This window comes from Malaya genurostris, chromosome 3 (assembly GCF_030247185.1).
Source record: "Malaya genurostris strain Urasoe2022 chromosome 3, Malgen_1.1, whole genome shotgun sequence".
NCBI classification, from domain to species: Eukaryota; Metazoa; Arthropoda; class Insecta; order Diptera; family Culicidae; genus Malaya; species Malaya genurostris.
This window is the reverse complement of record NC_080572.1, coordinates 233,078,896-233,104,741: the sequence shown is the minus strand read 5'-3', so window position 1 is coordinate 233,104,741 and position 25,846 is coordinate 233,078,896. Positions and strand designations below refer to the sequence as shown.

Here is a 25,846-nt window from a genome sequence, read left to right as displayed (position 1 = left end):
CGTTTCATGCATTTCTAAGACAAAACAAGAAAACCGGATAACTTTGTAAATTCGCGTGAAAAAATCCGCGTAACTTCGGAAAACCACGTGAAAAACCGCGTAAAAAAGACCTCAGTAAATTCGTAATTGTGTTTATTTCGTGTTCTCAAATCCATTTTGTTTAATCCGGGTTTATAACATTTTATTTTATAATAAAGTTGATGGCAACCCTGCTGCCACTTGCAGTTTATGTCTTCCGCGTTCCACTATCGTCGCCAGTAGAGTGCCTATAACCAGAGTGACGACAGCTGTTCGTTTGGAATGACAGCTTCCAGTTCCAAACGAGCAAACGACCTGTCAATTACAATGAAAAGCTGACGACACTGCCAACATTTCGGATTACAAATGAGAAGTCGTCACGCTGGTTCTAGGCACTCTAGTCGCCAGGCAGTCTTTCATTAGCAATTGAACTTATCGAACCGTATCTCATATACGCTGATGTTAACGATAAAGCCGCTTGCTGATAAGAGAAACTACATTCGTGCGATGTTTTCCTCTATTATCTATTATCCTCTACTATCTAAACCAATTGAGTTCGGGTATGTGGTAGAGCTTTTGTTCGGTGCAGTACAATTCGCCCTAGACCTAGAGCTTTTCCAATCGCATGTGTAGAATTCCTACACACTTGAAACCGCTTCTCGAGTCCGGCATAACGAAGTGTTCAATCAGATCTAAGGATGCCAGGTGCTAAAAAATTAAATCTTAAAGTTCCATTTGCTTCTTTACATCACGTATTTGACTCGTTAGTAAATTACGATCTCGTGCATAGCAGCTTCAGGATCTACACAGACGTTATGCCTGAAATGGCTCACAGCTTCCGATGGTTTTCTGTTTGCAGATCCAATGCATTCCTCGTTTCACGCTGGTATTATCAACTTGCTTGACCGGTACAGTTTTAATTTACTGCGTCAAGTAAATCACGTTAAAAATGAGCACAACAGAATCCTCGATCTATGTTTTTCAAGCAACTCGGACTGTGCACCTAAAATCAGCGCAGCACCCTCTCCTCTGGTGAAGTCCGTTAGGCATCATCCTCCTCTGCACATTGAGCTTGAATGGAATCGATCGTTGAACAGTTGCAAGATATCTCACATCGTCATATATAATTTTAAAAGAGCTGACCACAATAGTATTATTGCATTTCTTACAAGCATTGACTGGAGTGAAATTCTTGACAATGGCGATGTTAATCTTGCAGCTCAAACATTTTCCAACGTTCTGATGTATGCTATTGACCAATATGTCCCTAAACAAATTAGTAAGCCACCCGAACAAGTACCGTGGCAAACCGTAGAACTACGACGACTGAAAAGTTTAAAAAGGACAGCACTAAAGAAATATTCTAAGAACGGAGGTTTGTTGCTCCGGCGAAACTACGTAGAAATAAACAAAGTTTACAAAAAGACAGCTGAACGTTGCTATGCCAACTATTTACGCAGTGTACAGAGGAGATTAAAGTCTAATCCAAAATCATTCTGGAAGCACGTTAACGAGCAAAGGAAGGAGTCAGATCTTCCTTCATCTATGTTTTACAATGAACAGACAAGTTCTAACATGCAGGAAATTTGCGAAATGTTCAGAAAAAAATTCTCTGAGATATTTTCTAGAGAAATCTTAGCACCTTCCCAAATCACCCAGGCGGCACTTAACGTTCCCGTTTTGGGACAGTCAATGAATTCAATTAACATAAGCGCAAGTTCCGTAAAAACAGCAGTCGCAAAAATGAAGTCTTCATACTCTGCTGGACCCGACGGTATCCCGGCAGTTATTTTGAAGCGATGCTCTAGTGGTATTATAGTACCTCTATGTCTTCTGTTCCGACTGTCACTCATGACTGGAGTATTTCCTGATATCTGGAAATCTGCTTATATGTTTCCTGTGTACAAAAAAGGAGACAAGAAGAACATCGACAATTACCGTGGTATCACCGCTCTTAGCGCTATTCCTAAATTGTTTGAGCTTGTCGTATTGGAACCTATTTTTAATCACTGCAAGCAGTACATCGTTGAAACTCAACACGGGTTCATGCCGAAACGCTCAACGGCCACTAACTTACTAACTTTCACGACGTTTATAACGGATGCTATGTCTAAAGGTCATCAAACGGACGTTGTCTACACGGATCTCTCTGCTGCGTTTGATAAAATTAATCACGCTATCACAATTGCCAAATTGAACAGACTGGGCTTCGGTTCCAACATTCTTCGGTGGATTCAATCGTATCTTTGCAATCGACGGCTGGCGGTTAAGATCAATGAAAATGTTTCCAAGGAGTTTTTTGCTTTTTCTGGTATTCCACAAGGCAGTCATCTCGGACCACTGATATTTCTACTGTATTTCAACGACGTGAACTTTTCATTGAAAGGTTCAGGATTATCTTTCGCGGACGACCTAAGTTATTCCAAATTATCAAGACTCTTGAAGATGCCTGTCTCCTTCAAAGTGAGCTTGAAATTTTCTCAGAGTGGTGTGAAATTAATAAAATGACGCTAAATATCAGCAAATGCTCGATTATCACCTTCACACGAAAAAAAACACCAATTCGTTTCAATTATTGTCTTCGAGGATCAGTGATTGATAGAGTCAATTGTGTCAAAGATCTTGGCGTTCTTCTCGACGAACAATTGAATTACAAGCAGCATATTTTGTACATCGTGGCAAAAGCTTCTCGTTGTCTAGGATTTGTCATGAGAACCGCCAAGCAATTCACAGATATATATTGTTTGAAATCGCTCTATTGCTCGCTTGTACGGTCAACACTCGAATATTGTTCGTCAGTATGGAACCCTCACTTTCATAATGGAGCTTTAAGACTTGAATCAATACAGCGCAGATTCGTTCGTTTCACTCTTCGTCGTTTGCCCTGGAATAACCCTCACCAGCTGCCTAGTTATGAAAGCCGTGCGATGCTCATCGGACTCGATACTCTACAAGTACGCCGAGATCTGTTCCGTGCAATGCTGATTGCCGATATTTTGACGAACAATATTGATTGCCCTGCACTACTTAGTGAAATCAACATCAACGTTCGTTCTAGAGCTCTTCGCAACAACAACCTCCTCAGAATGCCTCTACGTCGTACTAACTACGGAATCAACGGTGCCGTTATTGGATTGCAGCGAACCTTCAATGGCGTATCTATGGGATTCGATTTCCATTTTCCTCGTAGCAGAATAAAAGCGAATTTTTTGAATATTCTTAGAAATAATCATTAGGACTTTAGTTTGTCTGTTGATTAAAATATATAAATAAATAAATAAATAAAGACGTAAAGTTTAACTCTTCTTCAGCGAAACTTTATAATTGTACTGTGACGCAACTCCTTTGCAAGCCTTATTTTCATTTTTTTTTCTACCTATTTGACGATTTTAAACCATTTATTTCGAGATAAGTGCAATAGAACTGATGAAACTGGTACTTTATATGCAGAAAATTTGAAAATCAGGAGAAATTGGTAAAATCTGACAAAATGTCTCGTTTGTTAGAGTGTCTAAAAATCTGGAACATTGGCAACTCTGATCAGAACGGTTGTTCCGTAATCGCCGTTCTTTAATCTATTTCTCTAATATTTGAGTAAAGCGCATCATTATAAGTTTGACATAGTAATTTGTTGGGTTTGTCGGTAAGTAAAAAACCTGTTTTATACTTCCTAGCGGTGCAATGATGCCTTTCTCACATCAATCATACTATCATATATAATACTGTGGTATTCTTCCCAATAATTATCTTCGATTCTTGAATGAATAACCGGAATCGCTTTGTTTGGCCATCTACTGGTAATGACTACCGATTGGGGCAGTTTTGATGTTGATTTAGATTTTTTTTGGATTTTTTGTTTCGCCCATTTAAGGGATAGTATACAATTTTAAACCCACAGCACCCTATAATTCCGGAACCGGAAGTCATATCCGGATAAGATTCATTTGAATCTAAGTTTAAGAAAATCGGTCAAACCATTGCTGAGAAAAGTGGGTAAGATCCATTTGGGATAATATGACCACTATTTCCAGTGCCTGCGGAATCGGAAACCGGGAACCATGATTGCCGAAATCAGTTTTTTTACCGTCTACTGGTAATGACTCCATATTTGAGACAAATTAGTTCATACATTTCAATTTTTTTTGCACATTTTACCCCATAACTCCGAAGTCGGAAGTCCTATCAAAAAAAATTGTATGGGATCACAAGACCTTTCATTTGAATCTAAGCTTGTGAAAATCGGTTTAGCTAACTCTTAGAAGTGCACCTAACTCTTAGAGGTCCACTTATTTTAACATTTTTTGCACATTTTACCCCATATTTCCGGAACCAGATGTCGGATATAAATAATATTCTGAAATTTACTATGGGACTATAAGACCTTTTTCCGGGTTGGCGGTTCAATGCAAAGGACACTGGTCTTACAAGCCAGTTGTCGTATGTTCGAGCCCCGACCTGGAAGAATTCGTAGTGTCAGTAGGATCCATAGTACTAGCCATTCAATAATTCTGTATACTAAAAATCGGCTGCGAAGTCTGTTGAAACAGAAAGGCCAAATTCCACAAAAGGAATGTAATGCCAAGGCTTTGCTATAAGACCTTTCATTCGAATCTTAGTTCTTAAAAATCGGTTCATCCGCTTCTAAGAAATTGAAGTGATTTCCGGTTTGGATTACACGATCCCTTTTTTGCGATACTTTGGAATCTGAAACAAAGATCAGATATACCAACAATCAATGTGTTTGGTCATCAACTAACCAAATCTGTCCAATTCAAGAATTATACGGTTATTTGAATGCATTTGATTGAATTTTTCCGTGTCATGTATAAAAACACGCCCCGGAATATGATATTTTTACCTATTAGTTTGCAATTCCGGAACCGGAAGTCGTATCCGGATCCAGAATTTGGTAGGATTACATGGGGTTGTATGACTTTTTATTTGAATATACGCTAGGGAAAACTGGATGAGCAGTCTCTGAAAAAATCGATGAAACGTTTTTAGTTCATTTTGCGCATTTTACCCCGTAACTCCAGAATCGGAAGTTGGATCTAGATAAAATACAATAGCAACCTGTGGAAAAGATCTTTAATTTAAATCTTTGTTGAAGAGGATAGGTTGAGCGGTTCTTTAGAAAATCGAGTGCACATTTTCTTCATTTTTTTACACATTTTCCCCCGTTACTCCAGAACCGGAAGTCCGATACGGGTAAAATTCAATAGCAACCTATGGGACCAAGAGACCTTTCAATTGAATTTAAGTTTGTCAAAATCGGTCCAGCACACACACACACACAGATTTACTTCGCCGAGCGAACAGCGCTATTTTTATTAACTATTTAACTTAGTATAAACATCAGAAAAACCTCATTGTTCGGTATATGAATTTTATTTTATACAAAATTGCGAAAATTTTCACCTTCAGTTACTCGCTAGTATTTTTTACAGAATTTATAACACGTAAAATTCAAATCAACAAATTGAGAAATTGATATTTTGAATGTTGGTCAACATGCTCCGGTAATCACTCTTTTATACTTTATAGGAGGAATAATATGTTTTCTCTGCCGGTGGTAGCCAATTTTAATATATTTTCCTTTTTGTTTGTTTTTTGGTATTCGTCTCCCGCCTATAAACCGGATTGATTACCGGTGCATGCTCATTACATTCGAAATGTCAATTTTTAAATTTGTCGATTTTTATTTCACACGTTTCAAATTTACAAAATCATTGATTATCGTATTTACCGAAGTTCGGTTCGTTGTGTGTCGCATTGGATCAGTGCGTTAATTTCAACATGAGTTTTTTTTTTGTATTTCAGATATATACTGCGAAATTTTCAATTGATTTCTAACATTTGTTGAAATAAAGTAAAATTACATGAATTATTATAAGTGGTGGTCAAGGTCAATAGGTGAATTTAGCTAAAATCAGAAGAAATATTACTAAACCGCAGAATGATTATTGCTAAAATCAACTATCAACATCAGTTCAAATAAAAAAAATTGTTGGTACCAATAAAGACCTAAGTCACAATATTCCTATTTAGTTGTAATCATTAAAAACTAATACCGGAATCAACAATTATTATTTCTAAAATCTACTATTGATATCAATCGAAATCGACAAAAAATTCTTGAATTTATGAACACCTTCTGTTGAGTTCAATCATTCATGTTGATTGAAAAAAACATTTCATTTATCTAATTAAACTAGAAAATTAGTTCAATGGAAATGCAGTGTGTTTTAGCTAAAAACACGCCGCACGTTTAATTGGTAAATTCAACTGAAAAATTAGCCATTTCAACTAATATTTAATCATTATGTGGGAATGTGAATTAAAAAATCCGAATTAGCAAAAGTAAGATCTTTTTAGTTGTTTCAAAAAATATCTAGCTAAAATCAGAAAAATTACTAATTTTTCCGCCAAAATGCTGATATTGGTCTTTCCGTACACTACCGCGAACCAGACCGAGCAAAAAGATGGAAACTTGATGCTCTACTAACTTGGCTACGAACGTTAAACAATTGAGTACCATTTATTTTTAAAAAATCTTTACTAGCTGTTCTTAGGCATTTGAAAAATTTTATTGATCAAAGCACAGGGTGTCTCACGAAAAATTTCGAATTTCGTTCAAATGACCCCAACGGCTGACTTGGCCATAGCCAATCCGATCCACTAAATGGTTGAGTATATTTTCAATTGTTTCTGACCTGATGTCATCAATATCATCTTGAATACCGTCTTCAATTGTTTCTGGAGCGGTTAAAGATAAATGTTACGCCAACCTAACATTTATCTTTAACCGCTTTCCAAAGAAAACAATCAAGCGGTGTCAAATCGCAGCTTCTCGGGGGCCAATTCACATCATCATTTCTGCTGCGTATTTGATTTTCAAAGATTGTTCGCAAAACATCGATTGTTTCGTTGGCTGTGTGGCACGTAGCGCCGTCCGCGTTGAAACCAAACATTTTTCCTAAATAAATTTCATATATCAACCTTTATTTTTAAATTCGAAATTTTTCGTGGGGCACCCTGTATAATGATCCATTCTAAATAAACTTTAGTTTTAGCTTATTGATTTAATTCGACATTACCACAAAATTTTTTTATTTCCCTTCTGTAATGATTTTTAAAAATAAATTTACACGTTTGTATTAGATACTGTTGAAAACATGAACTTATTTAAAATTCTCCTTTCATTTTGACAGTTCTTTATGAAAGTAGCTTTTCTTCACGAGTAGACAGAGATACCAGATATTTTCATGGAAAATTTGAATTACTCTATATAGCAAAATTGTACTTATCTGTATTCTCTAAAAACTCAATTATGTGATAAGAATTGCAATGTTACTCCAACACATTATGATAAAGTAGGAAAAATTGAATGAGCATTTATTATATCTTACAGTAACATATACGAGAAAAAACAATATTTTCCGAATCGGAAGAGAATAGGGTTACCACCTGGGACGCATTTCTCGCCCGGCAGTATTTTTGGAGAAAATCAAGCAATTGAAGAGAGTTGCTTTATTCAACTTTTCTTGTTATGCTGCAAATATTAAAACGTTGTAGTATAATACCTGATGCTGGATACGTACTTGCACCATATTATTCGCACTTTAACAGGGGTGTACGTTTTTCACTAGGGATCTAATTACCGGAAGATTTACGATGCGTAGGAGACGCGCATGATTTTGTATGAGCGGGCTAATTATGATTTTGGCACCAATTTTCCGCTCTATATTCTAATAGTTAGTGAACACATTTGGCTCTCGAATTATGAGTTCTGATTTCTCATCTGATCGGTAGTTTTATATAAATTGTTACTCATTATAACATTGGCCGAATATTCGAATCCATTCGAGAAGGAATAACCCAAAAGTGAACTAAGTATGCAGTTCTTCATTTTAATAAAGACTTTCGTGTATATACACTGTAAATCATCGTCTCGTTATTAGAAGCGACAAGCTGTAATAAACTAAAAATTACTGAATGAATCACATTTTCCATCATATGAAATTTCAATATTGGAAATCCACTGCGGTTTTCATATTCGTCCCTCCGTGACTTAGCTACAAGAGCAATGTATAAAATGAAAATTTTATATTTTATCATTAATCTTTATCGGGCGAACGATAGGAACGAAGATATATCTTATAAGCTAGTTATCGTATGTTCGAGCCCTGAAAGGATTCCTAGTGTCTGTAGGACCGTAGCAATCAATGGTTCTGTACATCGGCTGCGATGTCTGTTGAAACGAAAGGTCGAATTCCACAAAAGGAATGTAATACCAAGTTTTTGCTCCGCTTTGTGGATGCTTGCTTGTGATATATAGACATACGGGTAAGATTAGAAGTGCAACTATGAGAAACATAAATAAACAACACACTGTTTAATCGGATTGTTTTCGGAGATATATTAAATTGCATCCCAAGACAGTTGAAATAATAGAACTATTCCAAAGATTAGAGAAGATTTGCATACTGGTTGTTGACACTGAAGAGAATTTTGTTTTCAATCTCATCTTATCATCTAGCGATTTTCATTCTATCTTTTGTTGGGTATTAATTATAAGTTAAACTAAGTAATTGATTCTTTACGTTATAACGGATAAAATCATATGAATCTTCAAGAGTTTCAATCATCAATCAGTTCGGATTTTTCGAATCACTCGATTGATCAATTAATCGCACTACAGTCCGGCAGTCCGGCAGCATCTTCTGGGCCCGACAATGCCTGGCGAGGCCGGTGAAGGGTGCAATCGTAGAAAAGAAGGAAAAAAAAAATTGTGGAGTTTGTGATGTGTGAAAACAGCACAAAACAGAAACAAATCGTTTTCCGTTCCCGAAAGGATGCCAAACGATCGTCAGGGTCCCAAAATTCACATTGTATAAAACCTTCAACCCCCGAGAGGATTTAGAGATACTCCATAAGGATGTCAAAAAATCTGCCAAAACTTTCAGAGTCAATACAGTAGGAATTAATTCACTCCAGGAAGAACTACGAACCCCTCCGACTACAGCTATTTACCACTTTGGGTGAGAAACGATAGAGTATCTTTCAATTTTTACTCTCCATACAAAGACTCAACCATGTATGGAGAACCAAAAGCTCGGATTATTAACTGCGTTAATATGGGACAGCTACTTATCAGATTATATGAAGTACCGCAATCGCATTCACTTAAATTACAACAATAATACTCTACACGCTGAATGTTTCCAATGTCCAGTCAGAGATCTGATCAGAATACTGCAATGATGCTTTGGTTGCATCCAAGCACACCAGCTACTGACGAAGCTTGCTTTAACCAGATTTGAATCTGAAAATGTAAAAAATCTACCGATGCAGTAGATTCTTTTACATTTTTAGATTAAAATTTGGTTAAATCCCACAAATATTTCGTTTGCGATTGCATTATTTAAGCTCTTGTAGCCGTCGTTGAGTCACCGGATTGACTTGCGAGCTCCCGTTTTAGTGGCCTTTTACGACATGGCACAGAAAACCAGTGGATCAATTCTTACGGCTCACCTATTTGGTGGACTTATATCACCAGGACAGAAACGTGGCGTTATTCTTAGTCAGTTGAAAACTACTGCCGACACTACACGGCTATGTAGGCTGCTCAGAAAGAGAAGTTACCATTGAAGGTCTACTTCTGGAACGTGTTCCCACTTACTACACGGAAAGAAGGACAGTGTAGAGTCGAGTCCTTCTTCCGTGATTTTTTATTGTTTTATTGATCTACTTTCCTTTTAGGTCTGTGTCTCTTTGGCAGTGATGAAAAGTAAAAATACTTAAAACACCGCACTATTGGATCTATGGAAAAAATATTACCTGCCATCCCTGGCTCAAATATCCGATATTGGATATGATTTTAACGACGTGTACTCCAACTGATAAGATGAGCTATTCATGCGATGTTTGTCTCTAGTATCAATATAATAAATCAATTGGATGCACATGCGAAGTGCTCAGTACCTAACGAAACGGGTCCCGGTGCGATACAAAACGGCCATTCCGCGCGGGTTAACTAGTTCCAGAGCCTGTGCTTATCTCGGTAGGTGTAATGTTGCATTCGAAACAGGAACATATTCTGATAGTTGTACTACGTCAGACAAGTGGTGCGATTTTACAATGTTTGTGCGTGACGATGAAATGATCGAGCATGTTATGTAACAACATGCCATATGTGCAAAAATGCGCTTGTGTCGGATCTAGTGTCAAAAGAGAGTGTACCGCATTGATATTTTATCCAGCACTGAATGATACTAGCAACTGATGCAATTTTAAAAAGTATTTTTTTTAACAATGATGGAGAAGTTACTGTAGTTCGTATAATATCTAGAATTGCCAGATGTAGCTCTATTCAATGGAGCTGGTGATAAAAAAATGTTGTGGAAATTAATCTGATTATGACAAGCAATAATTTCTTATCTAAATGCGGAAGTCTACCTCGGATGTAGCAAGAAATTCAGGACCACTATATTTAGAAAGCCGATTCAAAATGCATAGCTAGTGTAATGATGCTACTGTCACTGAAAATACCTTTAGATCGGGGTTCTAGCAAACGACAACTGGTTTGACTCGAATAAAACACGAATCTATTTTTATTCCTTTCACAACTTTCATCATCGAATATGAACTTAAACCAAAAACTAATAAATCCTAAAAGGGAACCGGCATTGTTGAAAAATATCATACTTTTTGAGTTTCACTTTGAAATCACAGAGAATGAGAACATGATCTGATCTTGTCTAACAAAAAATGAATTTTCTGTATCCGGTTATCGTACGCTAGAAAAATAAAAAAAATCATTACACACGTATTTGTGCGAACACATGAACTATTTGTTCTAGAGATTGGCATACCGTTTCCAAACTGTTCCAGTGAATCGATACATGAATCATGAATCGAAAGCTGAGGCATCATGACTCGTTTTAGTTCCAGAGAAATGCTAATGAAACGACAAAAAAAACTGCAGCTCATCAGCTCACTTATTTGTCACTGGATTATGAAGAAACGAGAAAAACTGGCCACGAACTGAACGGATCTTTGGCTCACAGAGAGCAAGTTCAAAAAGAGAATTAGCTTTCTTACCTTTTACTCGGTAAGCTATTTTTCATTCCATCTACATGAGCTGATGAGTTGCCACATCGATTCAATTCACTTTGGTGAGCTGAACGATCCGGAGCAACTTACCGATATTAACTGTTTCTCTCATCTCTAATGTGAACATGCCTGCTCTGAAAACGAAGAAAGATGCCTTCACTGCGCGTAAACATTGAATCATTTGAACGGGAAAATATTTTACTTTCTACTTCTTTCTGCTACTGACAAGTAGCAAAAAAGAAACGACTTGTGCAGCCAAGAGTCGAGCGTAGATGAGAAAAATCAAGTGAGAGTTGCGAAAAGTGAAGTTCAGAAGCAGTTCACAAGCAGTTGTGGAAGAAGAAAAAAGCATAAAATTTGACTAAGACATTGGTTTTGGTTAGTAAATTAAATTGGTTGGTAAACGGTTGGGTAAATTTAATTCATTCGATTATTAGTGAACAGAAGAAGCTCAAAACTAGATCTTAAAAATGGTTGGACTCAAATATATGATCAAGTTAACAATCTTGAAACTCAGGATCAAAAAATTATAACCGAAATAGACTCATGAACTTGGATTCAAAATTCAACCTTTTAAACTTAGAAAGAGAAGGGGAAATAAATTTGATCACAGTTTTTATTAAAACCAACCAACTTCAGCTGGTATCAACATCGTTTGGGGGAATTTCTCAAACTGAATACCAGCATTGGTGTTAGAGTGTTAGGAAATCGATGGCTATCGGTGAGTAATGTCTATTTCGCTGTTCGGTTCTTCAATAGTGGCCTGCATTGATGAGTAAACCGTATTGCATAAATAAACCTAGTCAACTATGGTTGCACTTCCGATGGCGAAACTTTTCGTGACCTGTTATCTCTATCTACTTCGCAAAAACCATTGTCGGAAACTCATTCTAAACTGTAGCCATACATGATTCATTTCTCCCTATGATTTATTCAAAATTATATTACTGCCAAATCTGACGAGATCTTCACTAAACCTAAATCTGCTACATCTTTAATTATTGTACATTTATTTTACCATTTGTTATAAGGCTTCGAAATTTCCGTTTTTTTATGACGTGTTGGATTTAAAATCCACAGCGGAGATCGCCTTGCCGGATCATCAGTTTTCTGTCAAATTAGTTAGGGGAAAACTAACTAATTTGACCCTGTGTGAAAGTTTGAACATAACAATGGCTGATGTATTGAATGTTAGAAGGGTATCAGTTCGCTAAAACCATATTTCACCAAAGACCAAAAAAAAAAGTTTTTGACGTAGGACTACGTCTTTGTTTTCTATATAGCGGTTCGAATTCGAGAAATGGAAAACAAGACACTACAAACAGTGGTCAGATTTTGAACATTTACTGCTTAACCAAATTTCATTACATCTGCTGCTAGGAAACATTTCTACGCATCGATTCGAGTGGATAAAATGATATATATTGAGGGTCGGGTAAAGTCTAAAACTTTTAAAAATTATTTGCTTTTTTCTTTGTATTTTCTTATAGTAAAACATTTCAAGGATATTTTGTGAAATTTTCAAGCCTATCGGAACAAAACTGTGGAAATTATGGTCAGTGTTGGAAACTTCTCACATTTCTTTTAAATATCCTGAGCTGGAAACTTTAGCATTGTCTGCTATCCGGGCAGTCATATATGAATGTCGCGCGAATCGCACAGATGAAAGTCGCATGTGACAGTCATGAGCGAGCGCTACGTGAATGTGCTGGCGACAGTCTTGCTCATATTGGGCGATGAATGTAACAAAAGAATGATAGTCATCAATAGAATCGGCTACAATAAACTTTCATGAAGAAATTCATAACGTCGTCATTAGTGACGGTTTTCATCTCGATACCAATCCATGACATGGTTTAATTCAAACTGCTGCTGTGAAGCCAATCAAAAATCGTAATTTTAGCTTTATCAGTGAGTATGAGTAGGGATGCTTACGAACGCAAAAATGGAATTTTTGAAGAAACGTTGAAATATTTACTAAATGAAAAGGGTAGTCAATAGTGATCCAAAATTTACTAGATTAAAGTATTTTCGGCACGGATTTGATGAGTATATGCCTTTCTCTCTTTCTCTCTTTCTCTCTCTCTCTCTCTCTCTCTCTCTCTCTCTGTAGATTCAATTGTTTTACATCTATCTTTTTGCCTTTCTCTATAGAAAGGTATTAGAATTGCTGGAAAAACCGACTTTCGAACGGAGCCTCGGAGACCCATAGTGTTATGTATGTGTTTGTGTGTGCACTTTTCGAAGTCAAGGCCCGTTTGAAAGCTATTGTTAGGCCATTGATCAAGTTCGAATATCAAATGGCAGTGACTTCTGGTTCCGGAGATATAATGGTATATGTGACGTAACCGACAAAACACGTTGTTATTTCGCGCTCTTATATATAAGGTGCTCATATTTTGGGATCACCTCTAACTTCGTAAACCGCAATTGCTCAAAAGTTTGAGCACCTCGAAAAAAGTACTCATGCAAAATTTGAGCTAAATCGAACATGAGTTAGAGGTGCTGCCCAGTGGTTAAAGTTGAAAAAGTTTTTTTGATGCAAAAATTGCATGAAACGTCGAGATTTAGCGTTATTGAAAATTTTTTCGAGATGACACAAAATCTCGACGTTTCATGCAATTATAAGACTTTTGGCATCAACCATTTTTTTTCGCTTTCGGAAATTTGCCCATCCTTTTTGGTGATTTTTCAAGATCTAATGTCGTTTTCGTTTTTAAACTGCACTACACCGGTGCAGTGCTACACCATGGCATGAATAAACGAACAAAAATGATGAAAACATAAACAGTAACCCTTGTCGACAATAAACGATTCCATTGCACAAAGCTACACCAAACTTTTGATGAGTGCTACACCAGTGGTATCGGTGCAGAAAAAGTGTAGTACTGGTGTAGTGCAATTGGTAAAAACGAACGGTTTCAGTGCAGCTTTCGCTACACCGGTGTAGTGCAATTTAAAAACGAAAACGACATAAGAAAATTCCACTAAGTGGACTAAGATGGTTTTTTTTTAGATTCAGAGATCACTTTTCTCATAGAAATAGGCAACGCAAATGTCAAGCGCTTGGTTGGAAAAATGATGCCTACTATGTGACATAAACACTGAAGCATGCTTTTGTGAATTACTTTATTAAACCTGAATCAATTGGTGTCAAAAATGAGCCTAAGTTAGTGTCACATATTATTTGCTAAAAAGAAAAAAAATATTTTTTGGAGACTGTTTTCAAGAAAGAGAAAGGCATTATCACACCACTAGATGGATTAAGAAGGGTTTTTTTCACATATGACTGCCCGGCTAGCAGGCAACGTGAAGGTTTTCATCCACACGACATTCACAGCAAACATCTGCAGTCTTAGGAACCAACTTAGGAGTTTCATTTTAAACAAACTTTTGGTTTCGTTTCCCGCACTGGTTATGGCACTTTATCTTTGTTTATCTCATACTGCGAAGAGGCAAGAACTCGGCGCACAGGCCCAAGTGCTCTATTTCGATTGAATTGAAAATTTGACAAAACATTCTTGAAATGTTTTATTATGACAAAATAGAAAGAAAAGTGTTGGACCTTATGCACCTCATAGAAAAATAAATAATTTCCTTCGATTTAAAACTTTAAACGCGTTTTTCTCGAAGCTTCGAGTCCGTCGTAATTCAATAATTAAATTTTGCACACACTTTCGAAATGAAAAATACCAGAGCTCAAGGTTTTCCTTTTCTATTTTTGTTACTTTGGGAAGCTACAAAATGGCAGGTTTTTTTTTGTGAAGGATCGTAGTTTTGACTATATACAACCACCAAAAAATCCAAAAATTTAAAAAAATCAAACATGCACGGAAAAGCCAGTCATCGCAAAACAACTAAAATATTAGTTGTTTTTCTGATTTTGATTGGTTAAAATTTGGTACAACTAATCGACTGTTGTTTTAACTAATCTGTCATTTTTGATTGATCGTGCTGGCAGCTTAGCAACGACACCCAACAAAGACACGCACCACAAACAAGTAATGGAACGTTTCAGTTAAGCAATGCCAAACAGCCTGAGCGAACAATCCCAGCAAAGTTACTTGTATGCATGAAAGCAAAAAAATGTCTCAGTTGTTTCAACCAATTATTCAGTTATTTGAACTTAAGACGCCAATTGCAATAAATATTTTTTACTGTTAGCCTCTTGGTTGGCAGTTAATCGTTCACTGCTTGAACAACGAAATTTTACCTAATTAACTGCTTATATCTTTGTCACTAAACTCACAAAGGATATAGTGACAGCAATTTCGGTTACCTGAATGGTTATGACAAAATCAACAGATATGTTAATTAAATCAACAGCATTTTAATTGAAACAACCAGGGCGTGAAACAACAATTGCAATATTGTAATTTTGTGATCTGCGGGTTCTCCGTGTGGTTGACCGACTGATTAGTCTGCACTGAGATACAATGGACACCGCAAATCATTAATTTATAAGAAGCGTACTTAAAAAATACTTCCTCTTAGACATATTACTGAAAATTTTTCCACGAAAAAAATACGAAATATTGTTCGAATAATAATGAACGACAGCGTTAAGAAAATTCACAAAAATAGTCATTTTCGTCTTCTGTTAGACCCCACTTTGCATACTTTGTTTTTCCAAAATTTATCTAGACTGTCTTTTGAAAAGGGCAAAACTTTTTTGAACTATTTTTTTTTTCAAATAGTTATGATGGAAAAACGACAAATTCTACGAAAAGTGGTTTTACTAGTGAATTATCAAAATCAGTCAAGTCCTACACTGGAACAAACTGATTCCAAAAAATTTAAAATCGATTTACAAATAAAATCCTTATTTTTAATTTTGACAATTTTTTGTTCCAAAATATATGACGGTCCATATATTGCAAAATTGACACTTTTAAGGAAAAAAAAATTTTCTAACAAGAACTGTTTCTTGTCCAAACTTTTCTTTTATCCAGTGTCTTTTTATCGCAAACTAAACTCAACTGAAAGTCATTACCATCCATGCTTCCAATGAATCTCAATTTGTGAAAAATTCACACTGAATACCATATTGCTAGTTAGATATTACCAAAAAATATCAGTGCTGAACGAGAAAAAGTTTTTGTTAGAAAAACTTTTTCCCTTTGCCAATTTTGCTACATATGTAACGTTGATAGGGAACATAGATAATTATCTATGTTGGGACAATTTCATTCAAATGATGAATGGTGTTTCTTTAATTTAGCTTACAATATTTAAAATCGAGTATTTATTTTCAATATTTTTATTCGAAAATTTAACTGATTTTTTGAATATCACTACCACAACAATTTTTTGTAGGATTTTTCATTTTTCGACTTGTGCACTATTTTTTGTGCAAAACAAAATGGTACAAAAGAATTCAAGATCAATTTTGGAAAAAACAAAGTAAGAAAAGTGGCTTTTTGTGATAGTCTATATGTCGAGAAAGTTTCATTCAAATCTGAGAGAATGCTGCTAAATCCAAACGCGATTTGGCGCGAAGTTCGTCTATTTAAATGTTATACTGAAAAAAATTTCAAAGTTTAAAGTCGATTTGCAAAAATTTAATAACGGATTAATAATGCCATAGAGCAGGTTCTGAACTTTTTGTGATTATTTTTTTTTATTCAATAATATAATATAAAATTAAGGCACACTGCTTTTTGTGATTATGTTTTGTGTCAAAATTCTGCTGTTGCTTTCGATCATGGACACCAACGAACTACACGGTTGTTTCTGATGCATCCATAATTCTCAAAGAATTATTATTGAAGTTTCATATGCCATTCGAATCAGTTCGTCGAGATCATCAATAAGCAGGTGTGTGTGTGTGATAAATATTGTCACTGAATTTTCTCGGAGATGGCTGAACCGATTTTCACAAACCAAGATTCAAATGGAAGGTCTTGTGGTTCCGGAATTAAATAACCCAGAAAAGACAAATTAATGGCAGCTGATTGAACCGATTCTCAGAAACTTAGATTCAAATTGAAAGGTCCAGTACAAAATTGATGAATATCATCTGGGTCCGAATTCTAGTTTCAGAATCACAGGGTGATATGCATCAAAAGATATGAAATTATTGTCACTAACTAGTTTTAGTCAAAGTATGTTGAACCAATTTCCACAAATGCAAATTCAAACGTCTCGGTTATTATAGTTTCATACAAGGTTCCTGAATTCCAACCTAATTCGATTACCAGTTCCGCAGTTACAGGCTGGCATATGTTTAAAAAAGGAAATAGTGTCACTCACTTTTTCCGAAACTTAAACGATTTTTCTCAGATTCAACTGAAACGTCTAAAGATGCCATAAAAATAGATTTCCATTCAGATCCAACTTCCGGAACCACAGATAAAGGGTGCTCAGGGTAGATATGTCTATTTCAAAAGTATTTTTCTCATTAGTTACCATGTGTTGAGTAGTGAATTTTCTAAATTGGCTAAATATTTTCTTTAGTTTGTCGGTCATGATAGTCTATGACCCAATAAACACATAAGCAGATTTGAATAAAAGTCCCATGAACTATATGCTGACCTTTATCCAAGTCCGACTTGCGGTTCTAGAGTTACAAGTTAAAATTTCAAACCGTCGTAGAAAATCGTGAAAAAATCTTCTAAGTTGGACTAGTTTAAGGAATACTGAACTGGTTTTGGTTATACTGAATCTGTCCTTTATTTCAAACCTTTATCTAAATCAAAGAAGCAGAGATTCTTTTAAACTGGACTTAGAACTTTTTCAGTTCAAAGTTCATATTATTTGATGGTTGGATGAACCGAATTTCACTACGACAGTATATAGTCTTCTGTTTCGGAAATACCGGAAATAGTAGCCAAAACCTTTAAAATGGAGTTCACTTCATTTTCTCGAATAGTGATATAAATGTAGTAGTATTCAGTGTTGGTGATTTGACAGAAGCTGCTATATTGCTATCTATATTGTATACAACATTTTTAATCCGGTAGAAGATGCTACTTGAACTCGAGTCTCTCAATGCATGAATCGTGAGAGAATTTTGCTACATTTCTTCGCTCCACTTCATACTCTGAGTATTTCACGCCTTTAAAAAAATTTACAGTCTGATAATGATCGTTGCTGTGTGGAATTTCCCAAGAGAGAATCGCAAGTTGACAATTATCGCAGAAAATCGAATCTAGGTTAAATGAGCCATGCCGGATTTTTGTTGTTGTGATGATATCCGTCTCTCTTTGATGGCACTGATTCAATCCTTGAAGAGTTGCCAGTGAGCGTTCTTTGATACGATAAAAGCCATCCTTGGTAGTATTATACAAAAGAAATCATCAAGACTGTTTGCCAAGCTGTTTTAATTTGTAGTATTTTCTAATGAATCCCGCTCTAATATATAGGTGATATCGAATAATATGAGAAAGGCATCATTTCGCCACCAAGTGGATTAAAACAGTTTATTTTACAGTCTGTTGTCGTTGAGTACTAATGAAAAGTTGTGCTTTTAAATTCTAAAGAAATTGCATATAAATTGATAACACTTTATGTAGTTACAACCGTCTCAGTTGTTTTTGCAGCTACTTCCGCGCGTCCTGTTTAGCAAAATTCAACCATGACTACCACCATCTGGGATAAGTTCTTATTGCTGCTGGGGAAAAACTGGATCATCCAGAAGCGGCACTATTTGCAAACTTTGTTCGAAATTCTCATACCAGTGCTTTGCTGTTCGGTTCTGCTGATGGTCCGAGTGTTGGTTGAACCAAATTTAGTAGAGAAGAGTACAATTTTTAGACCGATATCAACGGGATATTTTATAAAGTAAGATGATTGACTCGTTGAGCTGTTTGATTCATTATTAGCGTTTGGTCTCTTACTTCAGCTTTCTAGGTGGTACAACACTAGAGTTAGCGTACTCCCCGAAAAACCCTTTGTTGGATGCAATAGTGGCGGAAGCGGCTGAATTCATGAACACACCGAATAGAAACTTTACACATAAGGGATTCGTCAATGCACGAGCAATGGAATCTGCTCTGATGATCCAAAATACGCTGGTTGGAATAGAGTTCGATGATTCGCTGGCGGTGCGACATACGATTTACGTTCAGTGTTTGTAATTCTTTTCTTATGTTAGGATTTTTCAGTCCATATCCACAGGCCTGCCGGATAAATTGAACTTTGCTCTGAGATTTCCTGGTGAGCTTCGAGGATCATTTGGATCATTGGGATCCAACTGGAAAACGAGGCTCCTAATGGTGCCATTTTCTCCCCGATTACGTGAATCTTTTGATAACACTGGTGGTGATCCAAATTATGCTGCTGAAGGATTTCTTTCGGTTCAGAGTGCCCTCTCAAAGGCCATCATCAAGCAGCGCTCTCCGGAGGTCGATCTGCCACCTGTGTTTGTCAGTGTAAGTACAATACGTTCTTCTACATTGTCTACTTCTTCGTTGGGATTGTTCTCTTTTGTTGTAACGAAAAACATTTCTAATGTTTATGATGTGATCACATTTTACAATCAGATGGCTAAATTTGTGATCCTTGTTATATTTATCTCTCCAATATCAAACCTTGGCAGCGTATTCCGTACCCTCCGTACTACGATGACCCCATTTTGCAAGCACTGGAACAGCTGCTAGCCCTAATCATCCTGCTGTCATTTTTCTACCCATGCATCGTCATGGTGAAGCACATAACAATCGAAAAGGAACTGCAGCTGAAGGAAGCTATGAAGATTATGGGACTGTCCGGTTGGCTGCACTGGAGCGCGTGGTTCGTGAAAAACATCTTGCTGCTGATAATTTCTATTTCGCTTATAACGATCCTACTTTGCGTAAGTATTGATCTTGATTCTATCAAGAACATCAAGCACAATTATTTTAGTTGTTTCATTCATCAATTGATACAATTCAATTCAAAACTATAAAATATCTGTTCAACAGAATAGATCCTTTCTGAGACATACCTAAAGTGTTACATTTATTTTCTGCACCAACACCTTTCCACCAGGTCTCAGTAAACAATGCTTCCATCTTGGAGTACTCCGACTGGACGGCCGTTTGGTTCTTTCTGTTTACTTACAGCACTGCCACAATCTGTTTCTGCTTCATGATGAGCGTCTTCTTTAGTAGAGGTGAGTAACATTCAAACACTAAGCGTAATTCTGCATCTTTTAACTATAATCCTTGATGAACAGCAAACATGGCTGCCGGAATCGCCGGTCTGATGTGGTTCGTGTTTCAGATGCCATTCAATATTACGTCAAGTAATTACGACGAGATGAGCACCGGTTCCAAGCTCGGCTGGTGTTTGTTCCACAACTCGGCCATGTCGTTCGGCATCCTGGACACAATGCGTATGGAAGCGAATCAACTGGGGCTGCGGTGGTCCAGCTTGTTCACACCGGCCACCGTAGACGATGGGTTGAGCGTCGGTTTAGTGCTGGTTATGCTCCTGGTCGATGCATTGATCTACCTTTTGATTGCGCTGTATGTCGAGCAAGTTATGCCTGGAGCGTTTGGTGTAGCAAAGCCTTGGTATTTCCTGTTCAAAGGGGAATGCTGGTGGAAACAGAAAGTAATTGACCAACCTTCCGGAAGAATCCGGCGACAAGTGTCCAAGTATTTCGAGGAGGAACCAACTTCGGCACATGCTGGTGTTGAGATTAGGAATCTAAGGAAGGTGTTCAGCGGTGGGAGGGTTGCCGTCGAAGGACTGAATCTAAAGATGTTTGAAGATCAGATAACAGTTCTGCTTGGACACAACGGAGCTGGCAAGACAACGACCATGTCCATGATGACCGGTATGTTTTCTCCTTCGTCGGGAACGGCTTACCTAAACGGACATGACATTCGAACGGATATTGAGGGAGTACGACAATCATTGGGATTATGTCCGCAACACAATGTGCTGTTCAATGAGATGACTGTCGCAGAGCATTTGAACTTTTTTGGTAGACTGAAAGGAATCTCCAAGGCAAACTTAGCATCGGAGACAGACCAGTACCTGGAACGATTGGAATTGGTAGACAAACGAAACGCACAGTCGCAGACATTGTCCGGAGGTATGAAACGAAGACTTGCAGTTGGGATTGCTCTTTGTGGTGGATCGAAAGTAGTCTTGCTGGATGAACCAACTTCGGGAATGGATCCATCGGCGAGACGGGCTCTTTGGGATTTGTTGCAGCGTGAAAAAAAGGGCAGAACGATGCTTCTGTCAACACATTTCATGGATGAGGCTGATGTTCTAGGAGATCGCATTGCAATCATGGCAGATGGGATTCTCAAAACTGTAGGATCGCCCTTCTTCCTCAAGAAAACATTTGGCGTTGGCTACAGACTAATCTGCGTGAAAGGACCAAACTGCAACAGAGAATTGCTATGCAAAATTTTGAGACGATATATCCCGGATGTTCGAATTAAGACAGATATTGGCTCGGAATTGTCATTTGTGTTGAAGGAAGATTACATAAAACTGTTCCAAGCTATGTTGGAAGAATTGGAGACACAAATGGAGCGATGCGGAATCACTAGCTATGGCATTTCGTTGACCACCATGGAAGAAGTGTTTTTGAAGTAGGTTTCAACACGATGATACTGTTTAAAATATTACCATTTTACTTTACAGAGCAGGAAGTGATACTTTACAGGATACTGTTAACCCAAATGGAACAACTATTGATACTGTCGGTCAGAGCTGTAAGTGCCATAATTATGATTTTCGTTTGATTAATTTTGAACATTACTCAAATTTCAGACTCGTTAAACAACATTCAGCTTCTGAGAGGTGTCCAGCTTATGGTGAATCAAGTAAAAGCACAAATTCTGAAGAAAGTCCTATCTACCATTCGTTCCTGGATTCAACTGATCATTCGGAACCTAATACCGGTACTTTTCGTGGTTCTAACATTTATTATAACCCGATCTATTGCCGCCGATGAAGACCTACCTCCACTGACAATGACTATGGACTCTTACAAGAGAACAGTTACCGTATTGGAAGGCAATTCCAAAGATCCAAACGTTAAATCTTACCAACAACAGTTTAGAAGCATTGGAGGTTCACATCGATTGGACACAATTACGGAACCGATGGTTGATTACATCCTCAACCGGGTAAGTAGCAATGAAAGAATCTCTTAACCACAACGTCTTTATCACACAATCAACTTAGTCTGTAGAGTCAATTTCGGAAGTCAACATCCGTTACATGGTTGGGGCGACTTTCGCCGAGAACTACACTGCATGGTTCAACAACAAAGGATATCATACTGCCCCATTGGCACTATCTCTGCTGTACAACGCTGTCTTGAGTTCGAGTTGTCCGACCTGCGAACTCACCGTGGTCAACAAACCGCTTCCCTTTAATATCTCAAATAAGTTCGAAACCGTGAACACTGGAATGAACAAAGGCTTCCAGTTAGTTTTCAATACGGGATTTGCCATGGCCTTCGTAGCTGCTATGTACATACTGTTCTACATTCGAGAGCGGACTTCACGAGCAAAGTTGCTCCAGTACGTGAGTGGAACGAATATTTTGCTATTTTGGGGAGTTGCCTTTGCGTGGGATTTCGCTATGTTCATCGTCACAAGCCTTATCTACATCGGAACTCTGGCGGCATTCCAGGAAGAAGGATGGTCTTCGTTCAGTGAGCTGGGCAACATCTTCCTTCTTTTAATCTTTTTTGGAATTGCTTTCCTACCTACAACCTATCTAAGTTCGTTTTTGTTCAAAACCCCTGCAACTGGATTCGTCATAGTTATGTTACTGAACATCGCCTCAGGATCAATTTTCTTTACGGCAATTGTTTTGCTCAAGTTCCCTGGTATCAATCTGCAGGATGTGGCAAGGGGGTTGGAGTGGTTGTTTATGTTGTTTCCGAATTTTGCCTTGACACATGGATTGAACAATATGAATCAAATAGTAAACACTAAATCATACTGCCAAAAACTTTGTGATTTGAAATTAGGATGCAGGATAGAAGATATGTGCGGTGAAAAGCCAGATTGCTGCATTCCGGATCTCTATTCTTTGGACGAACTTGGCATTATTCGACATCTCCTAACGCTGACTATCGTTGGCATTTCTGCGTTTGTTTTGATTCTCGCATTCGAGTATCGATTCGTTGCGAGATTGATGCAGAAATTCCAGAGACACAACAGACAAACGTCAGCGCCTTCGAATACCGGAGAGGACTCAGACGTTTTAGCGGAAAAGAAGCGAGTTCAAATGATGTCAATGGCAGATATAAGTAATTACAATCTGGTAATGAAGGATCTTACCAAATACTACAAGAATTTTCTAGCAGTAAACAATATATCGCTAGCAGTTCAACGTGCCGAGTGCTTTGGACTGCTTGGAATAAATGGGGCTGGAAAAACCACCACCTTTAAAATGATGACTGGCGATGAAAGTTTCTCATCCGGAGGTTCTTGGGTTAAAGGAATCAGTTTAAAATCGAACATGAGTGCCGTTCACCAAAACATTGGCTACTGTCCTCAGTTCGACGCACTGCTTGAGAATCTTACCGGTAGAGAAACTCTGAAAATCTATGCCTTGCTACGAGGGGTCCGCAAGGTAGACATTTCGAAAGTCTCGGTTACACTGGCAGAAGATTTGAACTTTATGAAACACATCGACAAGAAGACTAAGGAATACAGTGGCGGTAACAAACGAAAGTTAAGTACGGCTTTGGCATTGATGGGTAATCCGTCGGTGATTTATTTGGATGAACCGACAACGGGAATGGATCCCGGAGCCAAGCGGCAATTCTGGGATATGATCTGCAAGGTTCGAAGCGCAGGAAAGTCGATCGTACTGACATCACACAGCATGGAAGAATGCGAGGCTTTGTGCACCCGTTTGGCAATTATGGTGAACGGAGAGTTCAAGTGTCTGGGATCAACGCAACATTTGAAGAATAAATTTTCCAAAGGCTTCCTGTTGACTGTTAAAATCGGGAAGTCGGTAGACGGAACGCTACAACCACAGCAGGTGGAAGCCACAAAATCGTTTGTTATGACGACTTTTAATGGAGCGGTGTTGAAGTAAGTTTCGAATTTGTGTCTGATCAAAAGTTGCAATTATTTTGTTGTTGCAGGGAACAATATCAGGATTCCTTAAGCTTCCACGTACCACAGACGGATCTGAAATGGTCGCAGATGTTTGGTTTGATGGAATCCCAGAAGCAGCGTTTGGGTATTGAAGATTACGCTTTAGGACAAACTACGCTAGAACAGGTGTTTTTGTTCTTCACTAAATACCAAAGAATAGTGTGATTTGAAAATACGTTTATTTGTGAAGTACATTCAGTTCTATTAGATATTTTTGTACGTGAAATACTAATATGATTGACAAGTTCTATTGAATAAAATATTCTTGCAAAATTTGAAAGTTTTTTTTCTTTACATTTCTAGATCATCAGCTCGCATATAGTTGACAGAGTTAAACGTATTCGTTTTCAATTAATGAGTATTTGCAACTTTTTGGGAATATGTTACCTGATATCACTTTCAAGAAACTCTCTGATATTATGATTACTTCGATAAAGATTTTAAGATCATTCATATTTTTCTGTGCGAGAAAGAATAAAGGAGATGAAATGTCTCTCTGTTTTGGCCGGACTGATGGAGCACCGAATTGTTTGGATGCTATAAAAATAAAAAAACAGGGCTTTACTGCGGTATGTCAATAATTTGATCGTGTAGCAACGGAAATGACGAAACGATCAAATGTCTTGGAAAAATTCAAAATTAAAGAAAATTGTTTTCTAGAAATTTTTAAACCAATATAAATCAAAATGCAAGTAGTATAAAATATAGCCATGTAAATTAGTTTGAAAGAAATCATTTTATTTTTAAAAACAAACAAAAATGTATTATTTCTACAAAGAAAAGCGTTAGTTGAAATAGCTAAATTTAAGGTAATTTATTTCAACTAAAAAGTTTTTGAATTCAAAGCGCAACAATTCCTAACTTTATCTAAAGTTCGTTCATTCACAACAAATTTTTCAAATTGAATTCACTGTGAAATTGGTTATCAAGAAATTGACAGGAACGCACAAGTGAAATATTTGTTGCTTTTATCAAAATGTCGTTTGACACACTGAGTAAAATTGATTATCATGTTTGTAGTTTCAAGCAGCAATATTTTCTATATCAAAACAGATTTTCTTTTGTCACTATTTTAACAAAAAAATCGTTTCGTGGAACCCAACTTTGGTTATATTTGCAATTTTTTTCTCTGCGTGTACGCGGTCTAGGATTCGCTCTAAGTAGGCGATGCGATCATGGAATAAGATTCGTTGTTTATTTTATGTTTGAGTTTCGGGAGCATATTTATATGAACGAGGGTAAAGAGTATTAGTAATTTGTATATTATTGCACGGTGTGGTTTACTACCGAAAACCTACAATATGAGAAATGAATCAAGACTTTGCGACTCGAATTTCTTCGAAACGTCCCGAAACTGAGAGCTACGAACTGCGAAGCTACGAAAGTTATTATTTGTTAATTTTTTTTTCAACTAAATAAATAACTGACGGCCAGTTACTGATGCAGCGGTGGTTCTTAAAATGAATTGTAAGAATCATCTTTGAAAACTGTTCAATAAAAGAATAATAAACGGAAAAAAAATTCTTCCATATAAATTACTTTTCAAATTAAAATATAGGAATTATTTCGTAATACTCTACGTTATAACTTGCTTTAAAATGTAGTATTTATTTTGGTATACCATTCTACTCGGGTGCAGA

General features: G+C 37.1%; 2 protein-coding genes across 8 annotated transcripts in view; one reads left to right on the top strand and one right to left on the bottom strand.

The window, feature by feature from the left end:
* The window catches only part of LOC131439010 (uncharacterized), an 803,522-nt gene that overhangs the window by 281,343 nt on the left and 496,333 nt on the right, over positions 1 to 25,846 (bottom strand). The window lies entirely within an intron of this gene.
* LOC131439013 (phospholipid-transporting ATPase ABCA3-like) lies at positions 9,766 to 24,466 on the top strand. 4 transcript variants are annotated; one of them, XM_058609490.1, is made up of 12 exons: positions 9,766 to 10,081; positions 13,247 to 13,466; positions 18,675 to 18,915; positions 18,977 to 19,178; positions 19,239 to 19,505; positions 19,673 to 19,927; positions 20,104 to 20,227; positions 20,291 to 21,668; positions 21,721 to 21,791; positions 21,850 to 22,208; positions 22,267 to 24,140; positions 24,194 to 24,466. In XM_058609490.1, the coding sequence occupies exons 3-12, from the start codon at positions 18,710 to 18,712 to the stop codon at positions 24,369 to 24,371; spliced, it is 4,914 nt and encodes a 1,637-aa protein (XP_058465473.1). In that variant the 5' UTR covers positions 9,766 to 10,081; positions 13,247 to 13,466; positions 18,675 to 18,709; the 3' UTR covers positions 24,372 to 24,466. The 4 variants fall into 4 exon arrangements, with proteins under 4 accessions (XP_058465473.1, XP_058465472.1, XP_058465470.1 ...); XM_058609489.1 differs by lacking the exon at positions 13,247 to 13,466 and having other exon boundaries at positions 18,648 to 18,915; XM_058609487.1 differs by lacking the exon at positions 13,247 to 13,466 and having other exon boundaries at positions 24,194 to 24,465.